This window comes from Osmerus eperlanus, chromosome 20, assembly GCF_963692335.1.
Source record: "Osmerus eperlanus chromosome 20, fOsmEpe2.1, whole genome shotgun sequence".
Lineage (NCBI taxonomy): Eukaryota > Metazoa > Chordata > Actinopteri > Osmeriformes > Osmeridae > Osmerus > Osmerus eperlanus.
Genome location: NC_085037.1, coordinates 7039312 through 7059449, shown reverse-complemented (window position 1 = coordinate 7059449; position 20138 = coordinate 7039312). Strand labels below are relative to the sequence as shown.

At 46.9% G+C, this 20138-nt stretch overlaps 1 protein-coding gene across 1 annotated transcript in view; it reads right to left on the bottom strand.

Moving 5' to 3' along the window:
- The window catches only part of pou2f2a (POU class 2 homeobox 2a), a 31919-nt gene extending 12981 nt beyond the window's left edge, over nt 1-18938 (bottom strand). Inside the window, 1 exon segment of the mRNA XM_062486591.1 lies at nt 17886-18938. Coding sequence (XP_062342575.1) covers nt 17886-17985 — 100 coding nt within the window. The 5' untranslated portion in view covers nt 17986-18938.
- Nucleotides 18939-20138: the final 1200 nt, after the last annotated feature.

Sequence of the window (20138 nt, the reverse complement as noted above, 5' to 3'; positions counted from 1 at the left end):
CCGGCCAGCAGCACCGGTCGTGACATCAATGGACAGAGCTGCTCTCCGATAGGACACACAACCACGTTGCCAGGCAACAGCACTGAAAGATCAGCGTTCATGCGCCTTTATGTGTGTGTCCGTGTGTGCCTGTGTGTGTGTGTGAGTGTGTCCATGAGTGCTAATCATTAAGTAGAAATATGTTTTTGCACCCTCTCCCCTAACTCAGTGAAAAGCTTACGTGGGAGGCAAACACACGGCTCTAGGTTTCTGTTTAGACTTCCAGGCGCAGGGCTAGGTTTCTGGACACACCTGAGCAGGGATGAAAAGCCCTTCAGATATGGCTGCAACTGCTTCCCGGGAACAAAAGTGTGTTTTTGTTTCGTTATGTCTTGCACCAATATACAGTGTTGTTGTGTTGCTATTCAGGTACATAGTAAGTACATCTCAAGAGTGAATGAGCGTGTAGGCAATTATTAAATGTGCAGAGACTGGTGTGTGGACGGTGTTTTTGTGAGTGTGTTTGTGTGCACGTGTCTCCTGAGTGTTTATTATATCCGATACAGTACCTCGTTCTCCAACCACATATTTCTGGGACGATCGATTTCTCTGACTCCCGACAAGACAATAATCGCACCTCCCTCCCTCACCCCGTCCCAACCATTATTACAGAAATTCCCTGGGGATCCGGAAGGAGGGATGCAGAGAAACCGGGAGAGCAGAGGAAGAGAGAGGGAAAGAGGAGAATGGGGGTAATGGCGACTGCTTGTTCTTTACTTCCTTTATCCCTTAGCCAAGATGGAGGAAGTAGGAGGGAAGGAGAAGGGGAGTGTTGGGACTGGGGTACAAAGTCAAGAAATGAGAAGGAGAAAAGAAGGACAAGGTGCAGAGTTAGGAGTGATGTTCCACTCATGGATGGAAAGAAAGAAAGAAAGAAAGAAGAAGAATGAGACAGGGTTTGTCTGTGTGGAGGGATAGAGGGATGAGTAGAAGAGACAAGGACGGCAACAAAGACGGCATCCTCGAGTTTAGAAGTGGAATTGAAAGGATAAAATAGATTGGAGAGACGAATTGCGTAGAAACGAAGAGTTGAAATATGTACACAAATAACAGAAATGACTGACCCTAAATAAAAACATCAGGTTTCATTAGAAACACAACAGTAAAGTTTGACAGGCACAACAAACGAAAAGACAAACTGACAGATTAGTAGAGATAAATACAGACAGAGGTAGAAAGAGAGAGACATAGAGACAGAAGACAGGCAGACAGACAGACAGACAGACAGGCAGGCAGGCAGGCAGGCAGGCAGGCAGGCAGGCAGGCAGACAGACAGGCTGCTCATCCAGTCTATGTGGCAGCATCCTGCAGCCAGTGTAACAGTGTGATCTATGTGTTCTGGTGTGCGTTAGATTGCTTACTTTATAGGTCTATCGATTGGACTTGACTTAAATTGGCTCTCAATTAAAGAGAAGGCTTATTTGACCTGCTTACCCTGCTGTCTCTACAATCCTGTCCTGTTAGATATCCCCCCTTTACCCCCTCCTCCTTCCATCTCTCCCTTCCTCCATCAACCCATCCATCTCTCTCTCTGTGTAATACCTCTTTTCATCCCTTCCCCCCATCCAGTAGGGCCGTCATCCAGTACCTTCATTTTCCTCCTCAAACCCCCAATAAACCCCTGCTCTCTCCCTCTCACCTCTCTCTCTCTCTCTCTCTCTCTCTCTCTCTCTCTCTCTCTCTCTCTCTCTCTCTCTCTCTCTCTCTCTCTCTCTCTCTCTCTCCCTCTCCCTCTCCCTCTCTCTCTCTCTCTCTCTCTCTCTCTCTCTCTCTCTCTCCCTCTCCCTCTCTCTGTCTCTCTCTCTCTCCCTCTCACCTCTCTCTCTCTCTTTCTCTCTGTCTCTCTCTCTCCTCTTTTTTACTTTTCACCCGACAGGCAGATGTCCAGAATTCTCCATCCCTCTCTCTGAAAGCCCCATTGAATTATTGACTCTATTTATTCAAACACCATTAATTATATAATACTGGGTGTCTGTCTTCTCCCATCCAAAGGTGCCTCTGACAGAGGAACAGAACAGGGGAGAGGAAGAGAAGAAAAGGGTTGTGAAACAGAAAAAGAGAAGGTGGAGGTTTGGTTGAGGCTGAAGGGGAGAAGGGGAGAGGGAAAGAGGAGGGGGTTAGGAAATTGGTCTGGCTAGCGGAACAGCTTTTCACCCCTCTCACCCACGCCACCTCCCACCCCCCCACCCTACCTCGCCTCGCCTCTCCTCCCCCTCCCTCCCTCTCTCCCCTCCCTTTTCTGTTTTGTATTCCGGGGAGATGACAGGGAGAAAGCTTTATTGCTCTGAGTTTGTATCGATCGGGGCCCCTCTGAGGGGGTGCAGAGACCCACGCACACTGGAAGCCCTTTCTCAACGTCCACCGCTGCCTCTGCTCTGAAGCCCCCCACCACCACCACCCCCACACACACACACTCCTTACACCCTTCCCTCCCTCCTCTCTTGCAATCTTTCCTTTCTTCCCCTCGCCCCTCTCTCCCGCTCTTCGGGCCTGCCTCGACAAGGGAATCAGATTCTAGGCTCCCTTTAGAGAGGTTAAGAGGTAGAGAGCAGAGCTTTTTATTTACCTAACTACACTCTGAACGGACAAACACACACGCACACACACATCAAAGAAAAGATTAAAGTGTGAATAAAAACATGAACAGTCACTTTCCTTCTATGTACTTTGTTTTTCTCCCTCTCTCTTCCCCCACCCTCTCTCTCCCTCCAAATGGGACCGCTCGACCACTCTCCATCACCCCAGACCAACTCAAATGACGAAGGAAGGAAATACACATGATGAAACGTCGATTTTTTGGTTGTTGTATGAGATATAACCTATGGCCATGGAGGAAACAGTCATACACACACACACTAACCAACACATCGAGTTAGGGTGGCTCTAGCGACTGATTGGAGATGCAGTAAAAAGCTTTGAATCTAGAGTGTGACCATTTTCTGTTCCACCAAGGTAAAGGCCGGTGTGTGTGTGTGTGGCAAGGGGGACGGACGGACACACACACATTCTAAATGTAAGGTTAAGGGCGCTGGTGTGATCGCCCTGAGGAGAGGGGGTAACTATGTCCCCCCTGTCCTCGTCACCCTTTCAGCCAGGTCCCTCACCCATAGTCCCCTGAGGCAGGTGCTGCGTCCTCTGCCTAGTGCACACAGAGCCTGTGTGTGTGTGTGTGTGTTTGTGCTTGTGTGATAGAAAGTGCTGGTGTCCCTGCTCAGACCAGATCTTGCCACTGTCTCTCTCATTAACCAACTGTATTTTTGGAGGTGAGTTGAACAAATCGGCACAAGGATAGAGAGATGGGAAACAAAGGGTGAAGGGATGGAGAGGTAGGAGGGGGAAAGGGAGGACAGAGAGGCTCAGGGCCATACTTCCTCTGCAGCCGCCCCCCACCCAACCCCACCCCACCCCACCCTCCCTCGCTCCAAAGTGGCTCTTATCCCTCTATTTTTACACTCTCTCCATCCGGCAGATCTCTCTGACCGCCTCCCAGCCACTTATGTTCACTCACCAAATGACACACATAGCCCCCCCCACCAACAAACCCTAAAACACACACATACAGGCACAAGTTGTGGCGTTGCCTAGTCACGTCATATGGTTGTCAAGTATGACAATTTCAGAAAGGACAAAAAAACGCACCTGTGTGTGTGTCCATCAGTTAAAAAAAGAAATGCAAACTGAACTGCAGAGTGAAGTCTTTCTTCATGTGGCTGAAGAACACAGTGTGTACAGTCAATATACAGAAACACAGCTTCCATCTTTTAAATAGAAACATTCAAAACAAGATAATTTAACAAATCCTCAAATATTTAAATAATGTACCAATATCCTTTTTTTAAATAATATCTAATTATAGACAGGGATCCTTTTCAAACTGTTAGATCCTTATTTTTAAATTGCAACCTTCTGTATGATCCCTCTATCTTTATGTAAAAGCAGTTAAATCATCGTGATTTGTGCTATTTCATATAATATGGAGCCATGTCTGTCTGGTGTAAAATGAAAAGCTTGTAAATAAATAAGAAGTGTATGATATTAACACAGAGGAGCCGCTATTACAGTAATAACCTGAAATTAGGTTCTTTCATCTTTGTCTATCAAACGCACACACACAGTGCTCATACACTGTTACTACAGAGTACATATTAAAGAGACACAGAAAGGTCATCGACGCATAACTATGACAGCCACACTACCAACAAGTGTAATATGAATGTGTTTGTGTCTGCGTGTGAGTGTATGCGTGGGAGAGAGACAAGTTTGCGTGTGTGAGTTAAGTGTGTGTGTGTGAGATAAGTGTGTGTGTATAGACACCCCCTCCAGGGGGGAGGGCAGGTGATAATGACACCGTAGCCAGAGGAGGGCTGCTGCACAGACAGAGGGGTGGAGAGCGTGTTTGCACTTGCTCAGAAACAACGGGGGGGACGACACCATGGGAAAATGAGCCTGATGAAAATATACACCAGGAATGTGTGAATGTGTGTGAGTATGTAGGCCTTTGTCTGCAGGTCTACGACATGTTGGTGCTTGCTCGCCCTCCCACAGTGTAACGGTCATCTACAGCGACACCGGAGATCAGTTTTGTAGCAAGCCAGCTAATGCGAAGGGTCCAGAATGAACCCCCCCAGCAACCCCCCCCCCCCCCCCCCCCGCAACCCCCCTCCCCCCCAGCCTAAGCCTGGCCTGGCGACCATTTCACACCACTGACCAGGTCCCTTCACGAGACACCCACAGGAGTAGATACAAAATGGCCGACAAGTCGATGTCTTTCCAAAGACCCGGGGCAAGCTGCAGGAAAGGGATGAGATGTGGGGGCGGGGAGGGGGGGGGGGTATGTGAATAGTCACATGGTTATGTGAATAGTCACAAAACATTTGCAGGTGTAAAGGATTCCATACACAGTCAAGCTCCAATGTACTGGCCTTGAACAAGGAACAGTATGCCCGGGATGTTCGTGTTTACAACATGTCAACACCCTCTGAGTGTATACGTGCCTTCATGGACTTGCACATCTGTTTGTGCAAACACATAATGTGCGTATGTCTAACCTATTATTCTGTCCATCTTACCCATGACCTTGTTTGATGTGGTTGCTTGATTAAGAAAGCACCAAGGCCCAGGTGCAGCATATACTTTGTCTGTATAGCCTGTTTGTTTGCATGCTGGAGCTTGGTGTGTGTGTCTGTCTTTACATGCTTATCCATGCCTATAAGTGTGTGTGTGTATGTGAGTGTGTTCTCTCCTCATGGTTTTGTGTTTGTGTGTGTACGGTTTTATGAGAGTTTCTACATGTCTCCGTATGGGAGTTATGTGTGTGGGCATTTGCGTGTTTAGTTTCTACATACTGTATGTGGGTTTGTACTCACAGACGCCACGTGTGGGTGATGTTTACGTTGGTGAAAGGGGCACATGGGGCGATATCTCACGGCGATCAATGAGCGAGGGAGTAGGGGAGCGAGGAAGGGAGGGGGGGGAGAAAAATCGGTAAGGAAAGCAGGTTATCTCCTGTCATTAATGGGGGGATTCCCGGGTGAGGTGGGGGGAGGGGTGCGGAAGGGAAAGACCTGGATTCATTGAGAAAAAACACAGCCTGTTTGGCATTGGGAGAAAGCGGACAATTATCTGTATTGATTAAAGCCAGCCAGCCAGCACAGCGAAGACAGAAAACTATGACTAGATCAATAGAGAGAGAGAGAGAGATAGAGAGAGAGAGGTACAGAGAGAAAGGAGAAAGATAGAGTAGAAGAGGGAGAGGGAGAAAGAGAGATAGAGACAGAGAGAGAAAGAGAGAGACAGAGATATAGGTGCAGGGGAGAAAAGTTAGGCCGAGCTTGAGCAGTGGAAGTTGATACGGTAGAGATATCTACTGTATCTACAGTATCTACCACTGCAGGTGGTTACAGGGAGTGAAATGAAATGAAATACTTGTGTAATTTTAAACATACTGCACTCACGTTCTTTTGTTTCAAACTTTTTGAGCATAACATGAATTGTTATCCCTGTCCCCACCTCTCCCTCTTTACCTCCCTCTCCCTCCCTCTTCATCTCCTCTCTCTTACTCTTTCTTTGTCTCTCTCTCTCTAGGTAGTGCTCGAGGATGTCTAACTGTCCAGGATGTTGTGGCAGGTCATGTAGAGGGTCACAGACAAATGGACCTTAAATGGCTCTGCCTGGTTCTCAAACTCACATTGACTTTATTGATGCTCTGGACAACTGCCAAAAATGTACACACACACCCTTTCTCTCTCTTTCCCCCACACACATAAATACACACATCAACTATCTGTCTCTTCCTATTCACACAGCTCCATTCCTCTCCTGGCTGCATGTGTTTGTCCCTCATGTACAATATTGATATACTGGGAATATCTCTCTTTCTCTTTTCTCTCCCTCTCTCTTTTCACAGTCATACCTGGTAAAAATGTTCATCCACATTCTTGGAAATATCTGACTGTCTCTTTAACTGATGCTGGCATGACACTGCTAGAAAACACATAGACACACACAGGCAGAAATGCCAATAATTCAGTTTTTCCCCTAAATCTTGTGAGATAGGAACCTGAGATAAAGAAATGCAGCTATATTTCTGTGGCGTTGGGAGAATTGGATTCTGTAATGTATGTTTACATAAGTTGGCTTGTTGAGAAAATTTAAAATGCAAATGTCTGCTAGCCTTAAACTCACACACAAGGTTTGATGTGTGTGTGTGTGTGTGTGTGTGGGGGGGGGGTGCTCCTTGAAAAATACATTTCAAAAAGCCAATATTACCCAGATGCCAGAGGTGGAGGCTTTGCATTTCAATGCAGACCTGAAGCTCCATTATTTATGATGCTTTACGCCTCCAAATCAGCCCTCCTCACACACCTATTCCCATAGTAACCACCCAGACCATCCTCATCACGACCTGTAGATGGGAGAGAGGAGAGAAAGAGGAAGAGGAAGAGGAAGGGAGAGAGGAGAGGAAGAGGAGGGGAGAGGAGATCTCTGTGTGAAGGGATCTACCTCTACTGACGTAGAGGTATGCACATGTATAATTCTCTCACTTCTCTCTTTTTTCCCCTTGCTTTCTCACCCTCCATATATCTCTGGGAGGAGTGCAAGATAAGGTGTGCAGTGTGTGTGTGTGTGTGTGTGTGTGTGTGTGTGTGTGTGTGTGTGTGTGTGTGTGTGTGTGTGTGTGTGTGTGTGTGTGTATGGGTGTGTGTTTGGTGTTTCAAGTCTATATAGATTGTATTCTCAATTGGCGCCTCTCAATACTGCTGGACAATGAACCCCCCCATAAGAGAGCAACAACACTGGTGGTCAGACCTAATGAACCTCTCCCTTCTCCCCCCGCCCCCCATGTTCCCCTCTCAAAACCTATTTTTACCTTTGCCTGCAGTGGCTATGTCACTGGTAATATCTACACCCCCCACCACCCCTCCTCAACCTTCTTTACCCTCCCCCATCCTCACCTCTCTCTCCCTCCCTCTCCATCTCCCCACCACTGTTGTCCACTGCTCACCTCATCCATACTAGACACTATTGATTTTCAGCACAGAAAATAAAAAAGGCCATGAATTTTAATGCTTCTGTCTGTCCCACCTCCCCCCTCTCCCTCTCCCTTTCTCTCCTTTCTGACCCATCCCTTCTCTCATTCTTTGCTGCGGGGAGAATAAAGGGGGGAGCAGGGGTTGATGGTTTGGGGTTGGGTCATTTCCAAGCCTGGTCTTCAGCCCCCCTGTTAACTAGCATTTATTGCAAGAGAAAGAAAGAGAGAGTATATGGGAAGAGACGTGGAAAGTGGGTGTGATGATGTACCCTAAACGTTTCATTTACCACTATGTTTACGCTCACTAAGAGGGCATAAATAACCTCATGTACATGGAGTAAGCATAGTTAGTTGGAAAGAGAGCGATGAAGAAAACAAAGAAAAAATAATAGTTGTGTTTACCATTGACCGTTTTTAGACAGGGTATCTTTTTACAATATGTATCTGAAGCATAGTTTAACCCAGGGCACTTACTCAGTGGGCAGGAATTCCAGTATGATGGTTAGCTATGTCTCGCAAAAGCAAATACCAGTGAATTCAAGTGAAAAGGTGATTGCCATCATTGGATGAATGGGAGCCAATTGCGCAAGCTTAAGTGTTCTCTGTGTGAGAGGGCTGGTTTACCTGGACCCGTCATCTGGGAGAGGAAGTTGTCAGCGCTCTGAAAGGTGGCGCTTTTCGTCTAGCTTCTATTCAGCGCTTGCGGAGAGCAGTGTCACCTCTCAATCTCTTGCTGAAATATAACCTTGTACGCTTTCGACTGTTTCTGTGTGCCTGTACTACCTCACACACAAATCAACACCTCTGCACCCTTCCTGAGAGAGCGCCGAGGTGTGGGGGGTCTTCCTCCACTTAAACATGCACACACACAAACACACACACAGCAGTGTTTGGTTTACTGTATCTATAGACTGGACACATACAAACACACAAACGATCTCTTCTAGGAGAAGGTCCTGGCACAACCCTTATCCAGAGGTTAGCACAATTATTCTACAGTTGGTGCCGCTTTTTACAAACCTGGCAGCCCAAGATCTGCTATTGTGCTGTTGAATCCTGAAAACCCTTTCTCATCTACTGAGGAGTCCCGAGGTCGGAATGTTCCCTGCAGTGATGCATTCAGACATTATCCTTGGGATTTTACAAATGACTGTCTGTTATTCCATTTTTTTTTTGGTTTGTTTGTTTTTTTGTATGTTGAAAGGAATGTAGAAATTCTAAAAGAGAGAGCAAGTGTATGTGTGTGTGTGTGTGTGTGTGACTTAAGTGGTAAGGAAGGATTTGTGTATGCACATACATGGAAGCGTGTATAATATTTAGAAAGCAATGAGAGCATCCTTCAGTATGTCAAATCTCAAAGGACACACAAACTAATCCATTATTTACATGGAGGTAGGTGGGGGTGGGTTTATACTATAGCCTATCCATCATGTATTCATATTCTGTACGACTGCAGATACATACTGCATTTGGAGTTCCCTTGACAATGCTTCTCTAAAAGAACACAACATTGATAACGAAAAACAAATCTCAATAAATAGTTATTTTAGTCTGTTCGCTGTTCATTACAGGCCATTTGCAAAACGAGCAAAGTCATACTACGACCATTAGACTATTGTTCTTTGAAACAAGTCATGTTGTAAGGGAACCTGGCTTAGGAAACACCTCACCTCATGTCCTGTTGGATATACTGCACCAGGTGTAGACTACTAAGCTACCAAGCCTGCAATCATCAATCAATTATCACAATCAGCAGCTGACCAGAAAAATGCATACGCTCTTTAAGAAAACCTATAGTATACTTCCTGTTTTTATCCTGTAAATACAAGACGTACTGTATATATCCTGAGTGTTCTGGTAATGTCTAACTGTTGCTTCTAAAATATTTTTATTCAGTCCTTCAGATCAGTAACTAGTAACCTGCTGGTAAGTGTGGAAGAAATTATAATGAATGCATGACATGTCATTAGAGCACAAAATAAGTTACAGCAGGAACACATATATAGCAATGAATAATAAATGTGGATACATTGAGAAATAATAAGGCAAATTATTGCTGTACAGATTGTGATTAACAGAAACAGGTAAGAAATCCTTGATTTATCCCATATAAGCTAGGACCCAGGCCAGAAACCAGCCTGTTAGCCCAACACCAGACCGGCCTTGAACTTGAGACTGAAGGAGGCAGTGGCCGGCCGTGGCCAGATGAGTCTGAAGAATAGGGGTTGACGGGTCGCTTGTATATGAATAGGGTGGGGCACAAGGGGGGAGACAGCGGAGGGGGTGAGGTCATAGGTCAACACCCCTCACCCCTCTACCCCTCTACACACACACACCGCCTGGTGGAGGGACAAAGGCAAAGTGGGAGGGGGGTAGGGAGAATGAGCACACACACATACACACACATTTGGATGTAACTTTGTTTTCTAAACATGAGCGTACACTGTAAACATACTTAGCACACATACTAAGAGCGCATAAACACACACAAAAACACTTAGCCCATTCCATCTAAATACACACACCTTAGTTCACATCAGTGAGCACATTTGAGCACATTTGCATTAATATTTCAACACAGCTAAATTCATATGCTAACTTTAGTGCATTTTTAACACTGTGAAATGGCCACCACTTTACATTGTAAATCCAGTGGACACTCAAAATAAATAACATCTGCTTTTTTCGGCCTGCAATATTTTGTACAACACCTCACCCAAACCAATAAATAAAATATTCGTAGACTTTGTGTTAATGAACCGATGTCTGGTCTAATTAGAAAAACAGTGTAAGGAAGCCATAAGAACTGGCCACAGTTGTGGGCCATTACAAGGCCAGATCGTAAACCGGGTCAGGTTCATCACAGATCACTTACAGCCTGGGGCTGAACGAGAGGAGAGGAGAGGAGGGAAAGGAGGAGCGAGGGGAGGAGGGGAGGAGAGGAGGGAAAGGAGGAGCCAGGGGAGGAGGGGAGGAGAGGAGGGAAAGGAGGAGCGAGGGGGTAGGAGGGGAGGAGAGGAGGGAAAGGAGGAGCGAGGGGAGGAGGGGAGGAGAGGAGGGAAAGGAGGAGTGAGGGGAGGAGGGGAAGTGAGGAGGGGAAGTGAGGAGGGAAAGGAGGAGCGAGGGGAGGAGGGAAAGGAAGAGCGAGGGGAGGAGGGGAGGAGAGGAGGGAAAGGAGGAGCGAGGGGAGGAGGGGAGGAGAGGAGGGAAAGGAGGAGCGAGGGGAGGAGGGGAGGAGAGGAGGGAAAGGAGGAGTGAGGGGAGGAGGGGAGGAGAGGAGGGGAGGAGAGGAGGGAAAGGAGGAGCGAGGTTAGGAGGAGAGGAGAGGAGGGAAAGGAGGAGTGAGGGTAGGAGAGGAGGAGAGGAGGGAAAGGAGGGGTGAGGGTAGAAGAGGAGGAGAGGAGGGAAAGGAGGAGTGAGGGGACGAGAGGAGGGAAAGGAGGAGTGAGGGTAGAAGAGGAGGAGAGGAGGGAAAGGAGGAGCGAGAGGAGGAGGGGAGGAGAGGAGGGAAAGGAGGAGCGAGGGGAGGAGGGGAGGAGAGGAGGGAAAGGAGGAGCGAGGTTAGAAGAGGAGGAGAGGAGGGAAAGGAGGAGCGAGGGTAGGAGGGGAGGAGAGGAGGGAAAGGAGGAGTGAGGGTAGGAGAGGAGGAGAGGAGGGAAAGGAGGAGTGAGGGGAGGAGGGGAGGAGAGGAGGGAAAGGAGGAGCGAGGTTAGAAGAGGAGGAGAGGAGGGAAAGGAGGAGCGAGGGTAGGAGGGGAGGAGAGGAGGGAAAGGAGGAGTGAGGGGAGGAGGGGAGGAGAGGAGGGAAAGGAGGAGTGAGGGGAGGAGGGGAGGAGAGGAGGGAAAGGAGGAGTGAGGGGAGGAGGGGAGGAGAGGAGCTCCTCTTTTGTCCTAAATGTTGAATCTCAGAGATCCCCTCGAGCTTTAGGAGACCCTTTCTTCCAACAGAGAATAATTTTACAGGGCAGCTCCACATTTACCATATTCATACATAGGAGGAAGGGGGAGAGGAGGGGAAGAAGGGAAGGATGGAAGGCCATGTTTCACCTGTCCTACTTCGCCTCTCCATAGCAACTTGGTGTACGACTCAGCTAGTCCCTGAGGGGCACCATTAGCCGCTGCCTAGCAGACACGCTCCTCTCCCTCTATTATGGGATGGAGGTTCTTCATTCAGCAGAGTCCCTATTAAGATCCTGGCCTAACCTAGGCCACAGACAAAATACAGTATGCAGCATGTGAAGATTAAAAGAGAAAGGAATAGAGGCACTGAGACAGGAAGACTGAGAGAGAGAGAGAGAGAGAGAGAGAGAGAGAGAGAGAGAGAGAGAGAGAGAGAGAGAGAGAGAGAGATGAGAGAGAGAGAGAGAGAGAGAACAAAATAGAGAAGAAGAGGGAGAGACTAAATGCTTGTGTTCTCACCAGAGGATTACTGAGAGATGAAGGTTTTAACCCGTTAAGGAGTAGCGTCACACATATGTGATCGTTCGAAAGCGGGCCCCACAGAGTACCGTCACACGTGTGATTCTGAACATTCCAACCGACTATTTTCCGATAGACAAAAACTATATGACAAACGCTATAGTATGGCTTCAAAATTTACAATTAGGAGGCTAACAAGTAACACTAGCAGGTAGTAGCATTGCTACGAGTATTATGCTAGGTTGCTAGGTAACGGAAGCTAACTAAAACTAGCTAGCTTCCGTTTTGGAAAAATAACTCACTCTGGTGGAAGCGTCGGTAATATTTAGAACTCACTCCTTAAAAGGTTAAAGGAGAGCTGCACAGTCAAAGAAGACCAGATCATATCAATGTGTTTGATTGAAGCCCCATGGAGAAAGCAGTAGAGGACGGTTCATCAGGATATCAATCACGTGTGCGTGTGTGAGTTAGTGTGGGTGTGAGAGTATGTATGTGTGTACATGAGAGACAGGATTTGTATGTGTGTATTTCTTTAGAGAGTATTTCTATGTGTGTGTGGGTGCATGCGTGTGTGTCGGTGTGTATGTGAATGTGTGTGTGTAAGGATTTAGGCGCGCTGTGCTACTGAGAGAGAGGAGGAGGTAGCCTAACAGATTCATATCCCTTACTGAGAGGTTAAAGTGACGAATTCAACCCTCCCTATAGTGCACGGAGAGAATGAGATTGAGCTGAGGAAAGGAGGGAGGGAAGGAGGAGTGGGGGGGGAGAGAGAAGGGTAAGGAGTGGGTGAGGAGGGAGGGGTGTAGTACAACAGATTAATTTCATTTCAGGACGGAGCACTACTCTCCCGAAGCAAGAGAAGGGAGGATGAAAGAGGACAGACAGAACGAGGGATAAGAAAGGGAGGTTTTTTTCTGCTCTCGTATCTGTTAGGGTAAATGTGTGTGTACGTGTTGGAAAGATTGTTGGGATAGCAAGGTTAGCAGTCCCAACTGCTAACCTTGCGGCGCTGTGTGTGTGTGAGAGAGTGTGTGTGTGTGGATGGTCATGTGTTTAAACCCAGCATGGCCAGTCTGTGTGCACAGCAGTGTGGAGCCTCACTGCTTCTCAGTCTCTTGCTCTAGTCACAATAGAGGCAGCAGGGACACAAACAGATTTGACCGCCTTCCGTGTGTGTGTGTGTGTGTGTGTGTGTGTGTGTGTGTGTGTGTGTGCGCGTGCGTGCGTTGCTGTGTGCATATGTGTTTATACAGCCCATCTGAGTGCAAATGTGTGATTGTGTGTAAGTGCATGCATGTGTTTCAAGAAGGAGGGGGATATGGGGGGGCTATTGTGGGGGTGAGTAGAGGGTGAGTTGGGGGTGAGGGTGGAGGAGTGAGTGCTGGGTGGGGGGACTTGAAAGCCAGGGGAGAAGAGATTGAAGCGCCAGAGCACTCACTTTTATTAAAAGCCCCCCCGAACCCCATGGACCCCCCCCCCCACCACCACCACCACCTCCCTGCACCATTGTTGTCACGTTCGAGTCCGTCTACGCATACATACATTTTGCGTGTGCATGATATTAAACCCATGGCTTTCACCCCTGTGCTTTCCCACAAAGGATGCTGGGACGAAGGACAGAGTGTCCCCTGGGCAAAATAAGGACCCCCCCACCCCCATCGCAACCCCACTCTCCGGACCGTTCATTATCATAACTCCTGTCTGCTAAATTAAATTGGGGGGAGGGGGGGGGGAGGGGGGGGGGGCAAATCTCAGCCCAAACTGGGACTGTGTGGAGCAGGAGGGAAGGAATTCAATCAAACAGGCTTTTATATCACTCCGTTTTATTATCCAAATGTACAGTGTGCTTTAGTGGATGCTCGACTACACTTGCCAAGTACACACACCCGGGGAAACTAAGTACTATGTGGAACGCTCGTTGTTGTGTTGTGGCAAATGCAGGATTATATTAACAGGGACAAACACACACACATTGTCCCACACATACAAAGGCAAAATCAAAAACATAGACACTCACATTCACTCATTGCGAAATGCTTACTGGTTGCACAAAAGGTTAACAGTCTAGAGAAAGCACACACACACACACATACATATTGTGTAGACACTGGTGCTATGTGAAACCATGTTTCTGTACAGTGTGACCTACAATCATTTGGTTTAATCAAGAGGTGGGCAACCCTGACCCCAGACAAGATACTCATCAGCATGGTTGAGGAGCCCGTGGTGTGATGGGGTAGAACCAGGCCTGGTGCCGGGGGCTTGTGTCGGGCTGCGGGGACCCAGGCCAGAGTGAGGGGTGTGCAGGGAGAGGCTGAAGCAGAGCCCTGACCGGCTGTCGCGAAGACCAAACAAACACTGTTCATGCAGCACTGAGAGATGGGGGAGACCTGCTGTGTCTAAAGCCATCAGCTGTGGCCTGGGTATATTGGACGCTGGCACACACATACTCATGAAGTGTAATTGCAAATGTTCTCACACACACACACACACACACACACATGGACACACACTCCAACACACAAACAACGGTAATAGATCCAAGATTCCACAGAGATAGACGCAGTCAGGCCCGTCCAATAAGCACTATGGGCTGAATATGGTCCATTTAGATTCTAATGGCCTTTGTGATCATCAAAACTACAAAGGCAAGGTTTGTCTAAAGAGAGGGGGACAAGGGAGAGAGAGAGAATAGAGAATGGGAGAATGAGCGAGTCACAGTGAGGGAGAGGGGAGAAGAGAGAGAGAGAGCGGTCAGGGAGAAAGAGACAGAAGGAAAGGTAGAGGGGGTGTTTACCTTGTTGCCTTTATTACTATATGTGTTTAATGGCCTATGAATGTCTCCATGGTAACATAGCCAGTGTGAGCCAAGGGGGGCAGGCAGGAAGGCCAATATGTGTGTTTGTGTGTGCGTGTACATGTGTGTGTGTCCATATTTTGATTTTAACATGGGGTCCATTTATGTTTCACATCATCACAGCAGGCAGCATCAGCGGTCAGCAATGGTTCTATTATCAATGTGTGTGTGTGTGTGTGTGTGTGAAAAGGAGAGAGAGGGAGATGGAGACAGATAGACAGAGTGTGTTGGTGGTAGGGGCTGGGATGGAGAGAGGTAGCTTAATGCAATAAAGCATGTTGTATTGACATCTCTGTTGTGTCTATTGATTCCACATTATGTCCCTAACAAACCCTGTTGGACATTTTGTCATTCGCAATCAGGTTAGCACAGAGACTGGCCGCTCTCCCTTACATCCATACACACACACACACACACACACACACACACACACACACACACACACACACACACACACACACACTGCACACACGGGCGGAGAGTAGTCAATGCTGCCTAATCAATAACAGCGCAAGGTTAAAACCACTCACACAATATATACCTGTGAATTCACACCGTTGGAGATAAAACACACACACCCCGATCTATAGCTGACCTCAACGCGCAATTATTGAGTAAACCACCTGTCTGCCCTCTCCCCAGCTCTGTCACAAAAACACACACAACCCAATTAAACGATGTCTATGAGCCTCCAGCCCCTTCTCACTCCAGGGCTAAGCCCATGACAGCAGCCTCCAGTCGGACAGAAAACAGAGGAGAACTGGAGGTGCTGGAGGTAGCTCACTAGCAGCATGGAGGACACATAGACATGGTCGTCGAGTAGACAAACTGCAAGGACTGGCTGAAAAGCATTGAACCACTGTGACCAGTACAGAACCAAAGGAGAAAATACTCTGCTGTTTGATACTCTACAGGAGCCTAGTACTGACATAGAATATACAATGGAAAATAAACTGATCCTGAAATTAGTGCTACCGTACTACTGTCAATCAGTACTGTTCCTCTACAGACAGAACACGCACACATTTTTGGGCCAACTAACAGATATGTCGACTGTGTGTGTGTGTGTGTGTGTGTGTGTGTGTGTGTGTGTGTGTGTGTGTGTGTGTGTGTGTGTGCGTGCGTGTGTGTTTGTGTGTGTGTGTGTGTGTGTGTGTGTGTGTGTGTGTGTGTGTGTGTGTGTGTGTGTGTGTGTAAATCTCTGTGCTGTGCTGGGAGGGTCAGTAACAAACACCGTAATCTCTTCCAGCTCAGATCCACTTGTCAGCGTGTCTTTGCAAACGTATGCGGTTTGTACCTTTTTTTCCCCTCACTCTCTCTCACTCCTTCCCACCCTCACCCCTTCTGCCCCTCCCCCTCTCTGTAGCTCTTACTGACTTTCTATCCTGCTACCCTACCCTACTCTCTCTCTCTCTTTCTCTCTCTCTCTCTCTCTCTCTCTCTCTCTCTCTCTTTCTCTCTCTCTCTCTCTCTCTCCCTGAACATTGTGAGATTGAACCCCCAGAATCCCTTGCTTCTTCATCACCTGGTCCCCAGAGAAGAGAGAGGCATGATGGGTAACAAACTTAGTCAAACTGGCTTACAGGCCAAAACAAACCAGCAGGCAAATCCAATAGAAACCATGAAGATCATGGGGCAGGATGGGGGAGAGGGGAGAGACGGGGGGGCTCACATTCCTCTTTACTGACCGGCTATCTCTTATGTTGTTGTTTTTTTACCCGTTTTCTCCAGGGAGATGAAGGGATGAAAGGGGAGAGAAGGACTAGAGGAGAGGGGGAGGGGATTTCAGCCTTTTCAATTGGCTGTTTATATTTCAGATGTGTGTTGACTATGGATCATGAATGTCGAGTACAGTCAGGATGAAAGCACCTCACTGGTCTGTCTATCCATAATTTCAGTTTGAGAACTCTAATACATCAAAATAACCTAGGAGTTCATTCAGCAACAGTGATCATTAGGTCATATAAATATAAAATGGTAGACTTACTCTACTCTATACTTTTCACACCATTAACCCTCTTAAATAATAGTTTGCCTGGTTGGAAGGTGGTCCTCTGTCCCGTTTCTTCCCTGTAGTCTACTTGCTGTGGCCCACAGCCAACTTCTTAGACATACGTGCCATGTCAAGCCCTACCAGCAAGTCATTAAAAATTTCAACCGTTTTTCTCCTGGTGACATGTAGTTAAGGAGATAGGCTGCATTATCGGGGGCCGGGAGAACTGCATATATTCATCCCATCTGTCATCTCAAGTTTCCGCTTCGGTGGAGGCGAGAGGGGAGAAGCAGCACCTTCCCGCCCCCCTCTCTGTCGTTGCTGGTTAACAGCCACCAAAAAAGTGACAAAGAGTCGTAAGCCCTGACTTCAAATCTTGCGCTCCACAAGTTGTTGAAATAAAAACAAATGGACATGAAATGTAAAGTTTGCTGCCCTATCACTTTTTACTAGGCTACTGGCTTTGTGGTGCAGCATCACCGATTACAAACTAGAATGGAAGTGGCCTGTGCCTAAAAATATTCTCCAGTCATTCTTGGTTGGAGCTATGTCTGTCCCAAAAGTTTATCATTCTTTTCCCGCGGACTCGGGATCGATCTCGGCAGGATCAATAAATTACCATGAATATTCCCGTAACCGTCAGTGGAACGGAGCGGCGGAGCCGGGTGGGCAGACAGAGGCAGATGGAGCAGGGACCAGGAGACAGATGGGGAGGACGGGAGAAAGGGGGGCCGCTACTGACTTATTTTTTAAGGATGCAAATGAAGTACATTTCTTAATGTTGATTAATTTTACATATTTCTATTTAATGCAGTTATGCTGCGTTTCTGTTTGTTTGGTTCTACCGAACTTATTTTCAGGGAGATTTTTTCAGTTTCTGTAACATTTCATGCGAAATAGCCAATTGTGGGGTTGATGAAAAGGATGTCTATGTGGGACATGCTGTGCCAAGGTGTTTAGCTCTTCCTGTTGATTTTGCCATTCGTGTGAAATATAAAGGAGTTTGTGGAATCATACAGAACAACAGGGAGAGGCACTAGATCTTACCAGAGCTGGAGCGTAGAGCCAGCGGGGACTTGAGACGCCAGGCGTTGAAGTCGGAAGCAGTTCTCTGAAAGACGAACGGCACCGGCAAGGGAACAAACATGATCCGCAGTCGGCTGGGAGTTTATCTTTCAGCTTCTTCTCTAAAAGCTTGTCCTCTCCTTTGTCGTTGTTTTTCTTCGTATGCTTTCCAGGTAGACGGCGTGAAACGTTTGGTATAGAATAATATTTGGTTTGGGACTTTAAGTAATGGTTGGTAGTTCTAGCTTGTCGCTACATTCACATTTTTGGTTTGTGCCTCAGTTTCATACCGCTGTGGACGTCCCTTGATCGTGTTTCTCAAAGATAAGATTTTTTTCTAGACAACACACAGACGGATAGACGGGTAGGCTACTTCGTCGGCAGCTCCTAACAGAACAGCCTAACTCCTGCTCATCGGTCATTAGCACCCTGACTCTAACGCTGGTATCTGCTATGTGTCAAAGTTTGGCATAGGCATCTAGCAATAACTGTACATGCGGTATCTTATGATCGATATTGTTAATTGTTTTATGTTTTTGTATGTTGATTGAAGACAGGTGTGCAGGCAGGCTTCACAGTGGCCTCCTCTGCCTCTTACGAGTTTGCTTTGGTTTGTCTTAAACATAAATATCTTCCTCTTTTATTCTCTTGCTCAAAAAGTATTTTTTTTCTTTGTTGTCTGCTGTTTTTATGTTTATCGTCAACACAGAAAAACTGAACAACTGTTCTGAAGTTCTCTTTTTGGTTCTTGTATTTGGTTATTAGCTGTCTTATTACTGGTCAGCTGATGAACTAACGCACACAAAGCAGCATTTGTGTATGATTAAATAAACTCAATTATTTGATACATTTAAATAATCAAATAATATGTAAGACTATGAAAGGTCCCCTGTCTGGCTGTTGCTCCCCCCCCCCCAGTTATATGTCATAGGCCGGTAATTAAAACGCAATCAATAGATAGATAGATAAATAAATAAATAGAGCCTGCTTCATTCAAAACAAACAGCTGAACGAAAAGAAGGAACACGGTACCGGTTATGCGGTATCTTTTCTTTGGCTCTGTCCCGCCATCCGCCTGTGTGTCTGTCTTTATGTTCCCGTTATTTGGAACCCCCGGTAGCTCGTTCGGTCCGACTCCCTCCAGCCTGAAAACGCTCTGACAGCGTTGCTCGCAACATTGAGGCGAGAGCGCCCGTCGCTCCACTCCCCCACCCCCTTTCTCTCTCCCCCTCTCTCTTCTCCCCCCCCCCCCCCCCCCCCCCGCTTCCTTCTCCCCTGCTAGGTTCGGCTCTCTTCTTTTCCATTACTAATCCCATATAAGATTAACTATCTTCCCTATTGATCTTCTGATTATGCTTCAATATAATGACACCAATAATTGTGGTGTCCTCCTAATCGATAGGTTTACGCAGTAGACACGCAGGCTAGTGTGTTCACAGACGCATTTTATGTGTTTTCAGCAGGTAGATGTTTTTGCACCTTTCTGCCTCATACATAGGTATACACATCTACACAGGGAAGGTTTTTTTTTGGTTGTGAATCACGTGTATAGAGTAAAGGTAGGGGTGCTACTAAATTGGAGTCAACCCCTTGGCACGGGTGAGTCGCGGGGGTCGTGTGCTTAAAAACGAATTAGGCTAATTGTATTCAAGTGTTTGTTTTGGTAAGATGGGCAGCGCCTTAGTATCTTCAGTTTGCCTACATTGTGCGCATTGTCAGACCTTCCATTCCCACATGTCCTACCTCCCCACCTCCCCCGTCTATATCTAGCTCATCCTTCCCTGCTATTCTGTCAGTTAGAAAGCCACAATCTGTGCCACGCACTTACATTCAAGATTATTGCCGACATAGATTTTTTAAATAGAAAAATCTATACGCTAAACATCGCAGTCAATACGGAAAAATCGAAAGCGCCGAGCCTGATCTCTCTCTCTCCCTCTCTTTCTCTCCCTCTCTCTCTCTTTCTCTATCTCTCTCACATAATTTCTTTTTCTGCCCCTGGTTCCTTACACTCCGAGTTGGGACGGCCGTTAATGAGTTATCGATCAATTATGGGCCTATATACAATGCCCCGGGCATTGCCGATGTTAATATCCAAGACGCTGAGAGAAGGAGGCATAAAATATAAATCATCTCATATGGATAAAACATCACCAGTATTGTTAAACATATCGTTATTAACCTTGCTCTCTAACAATCGAGCATTATTGTTCTATTTCTGTGGTTGGTGTTTTC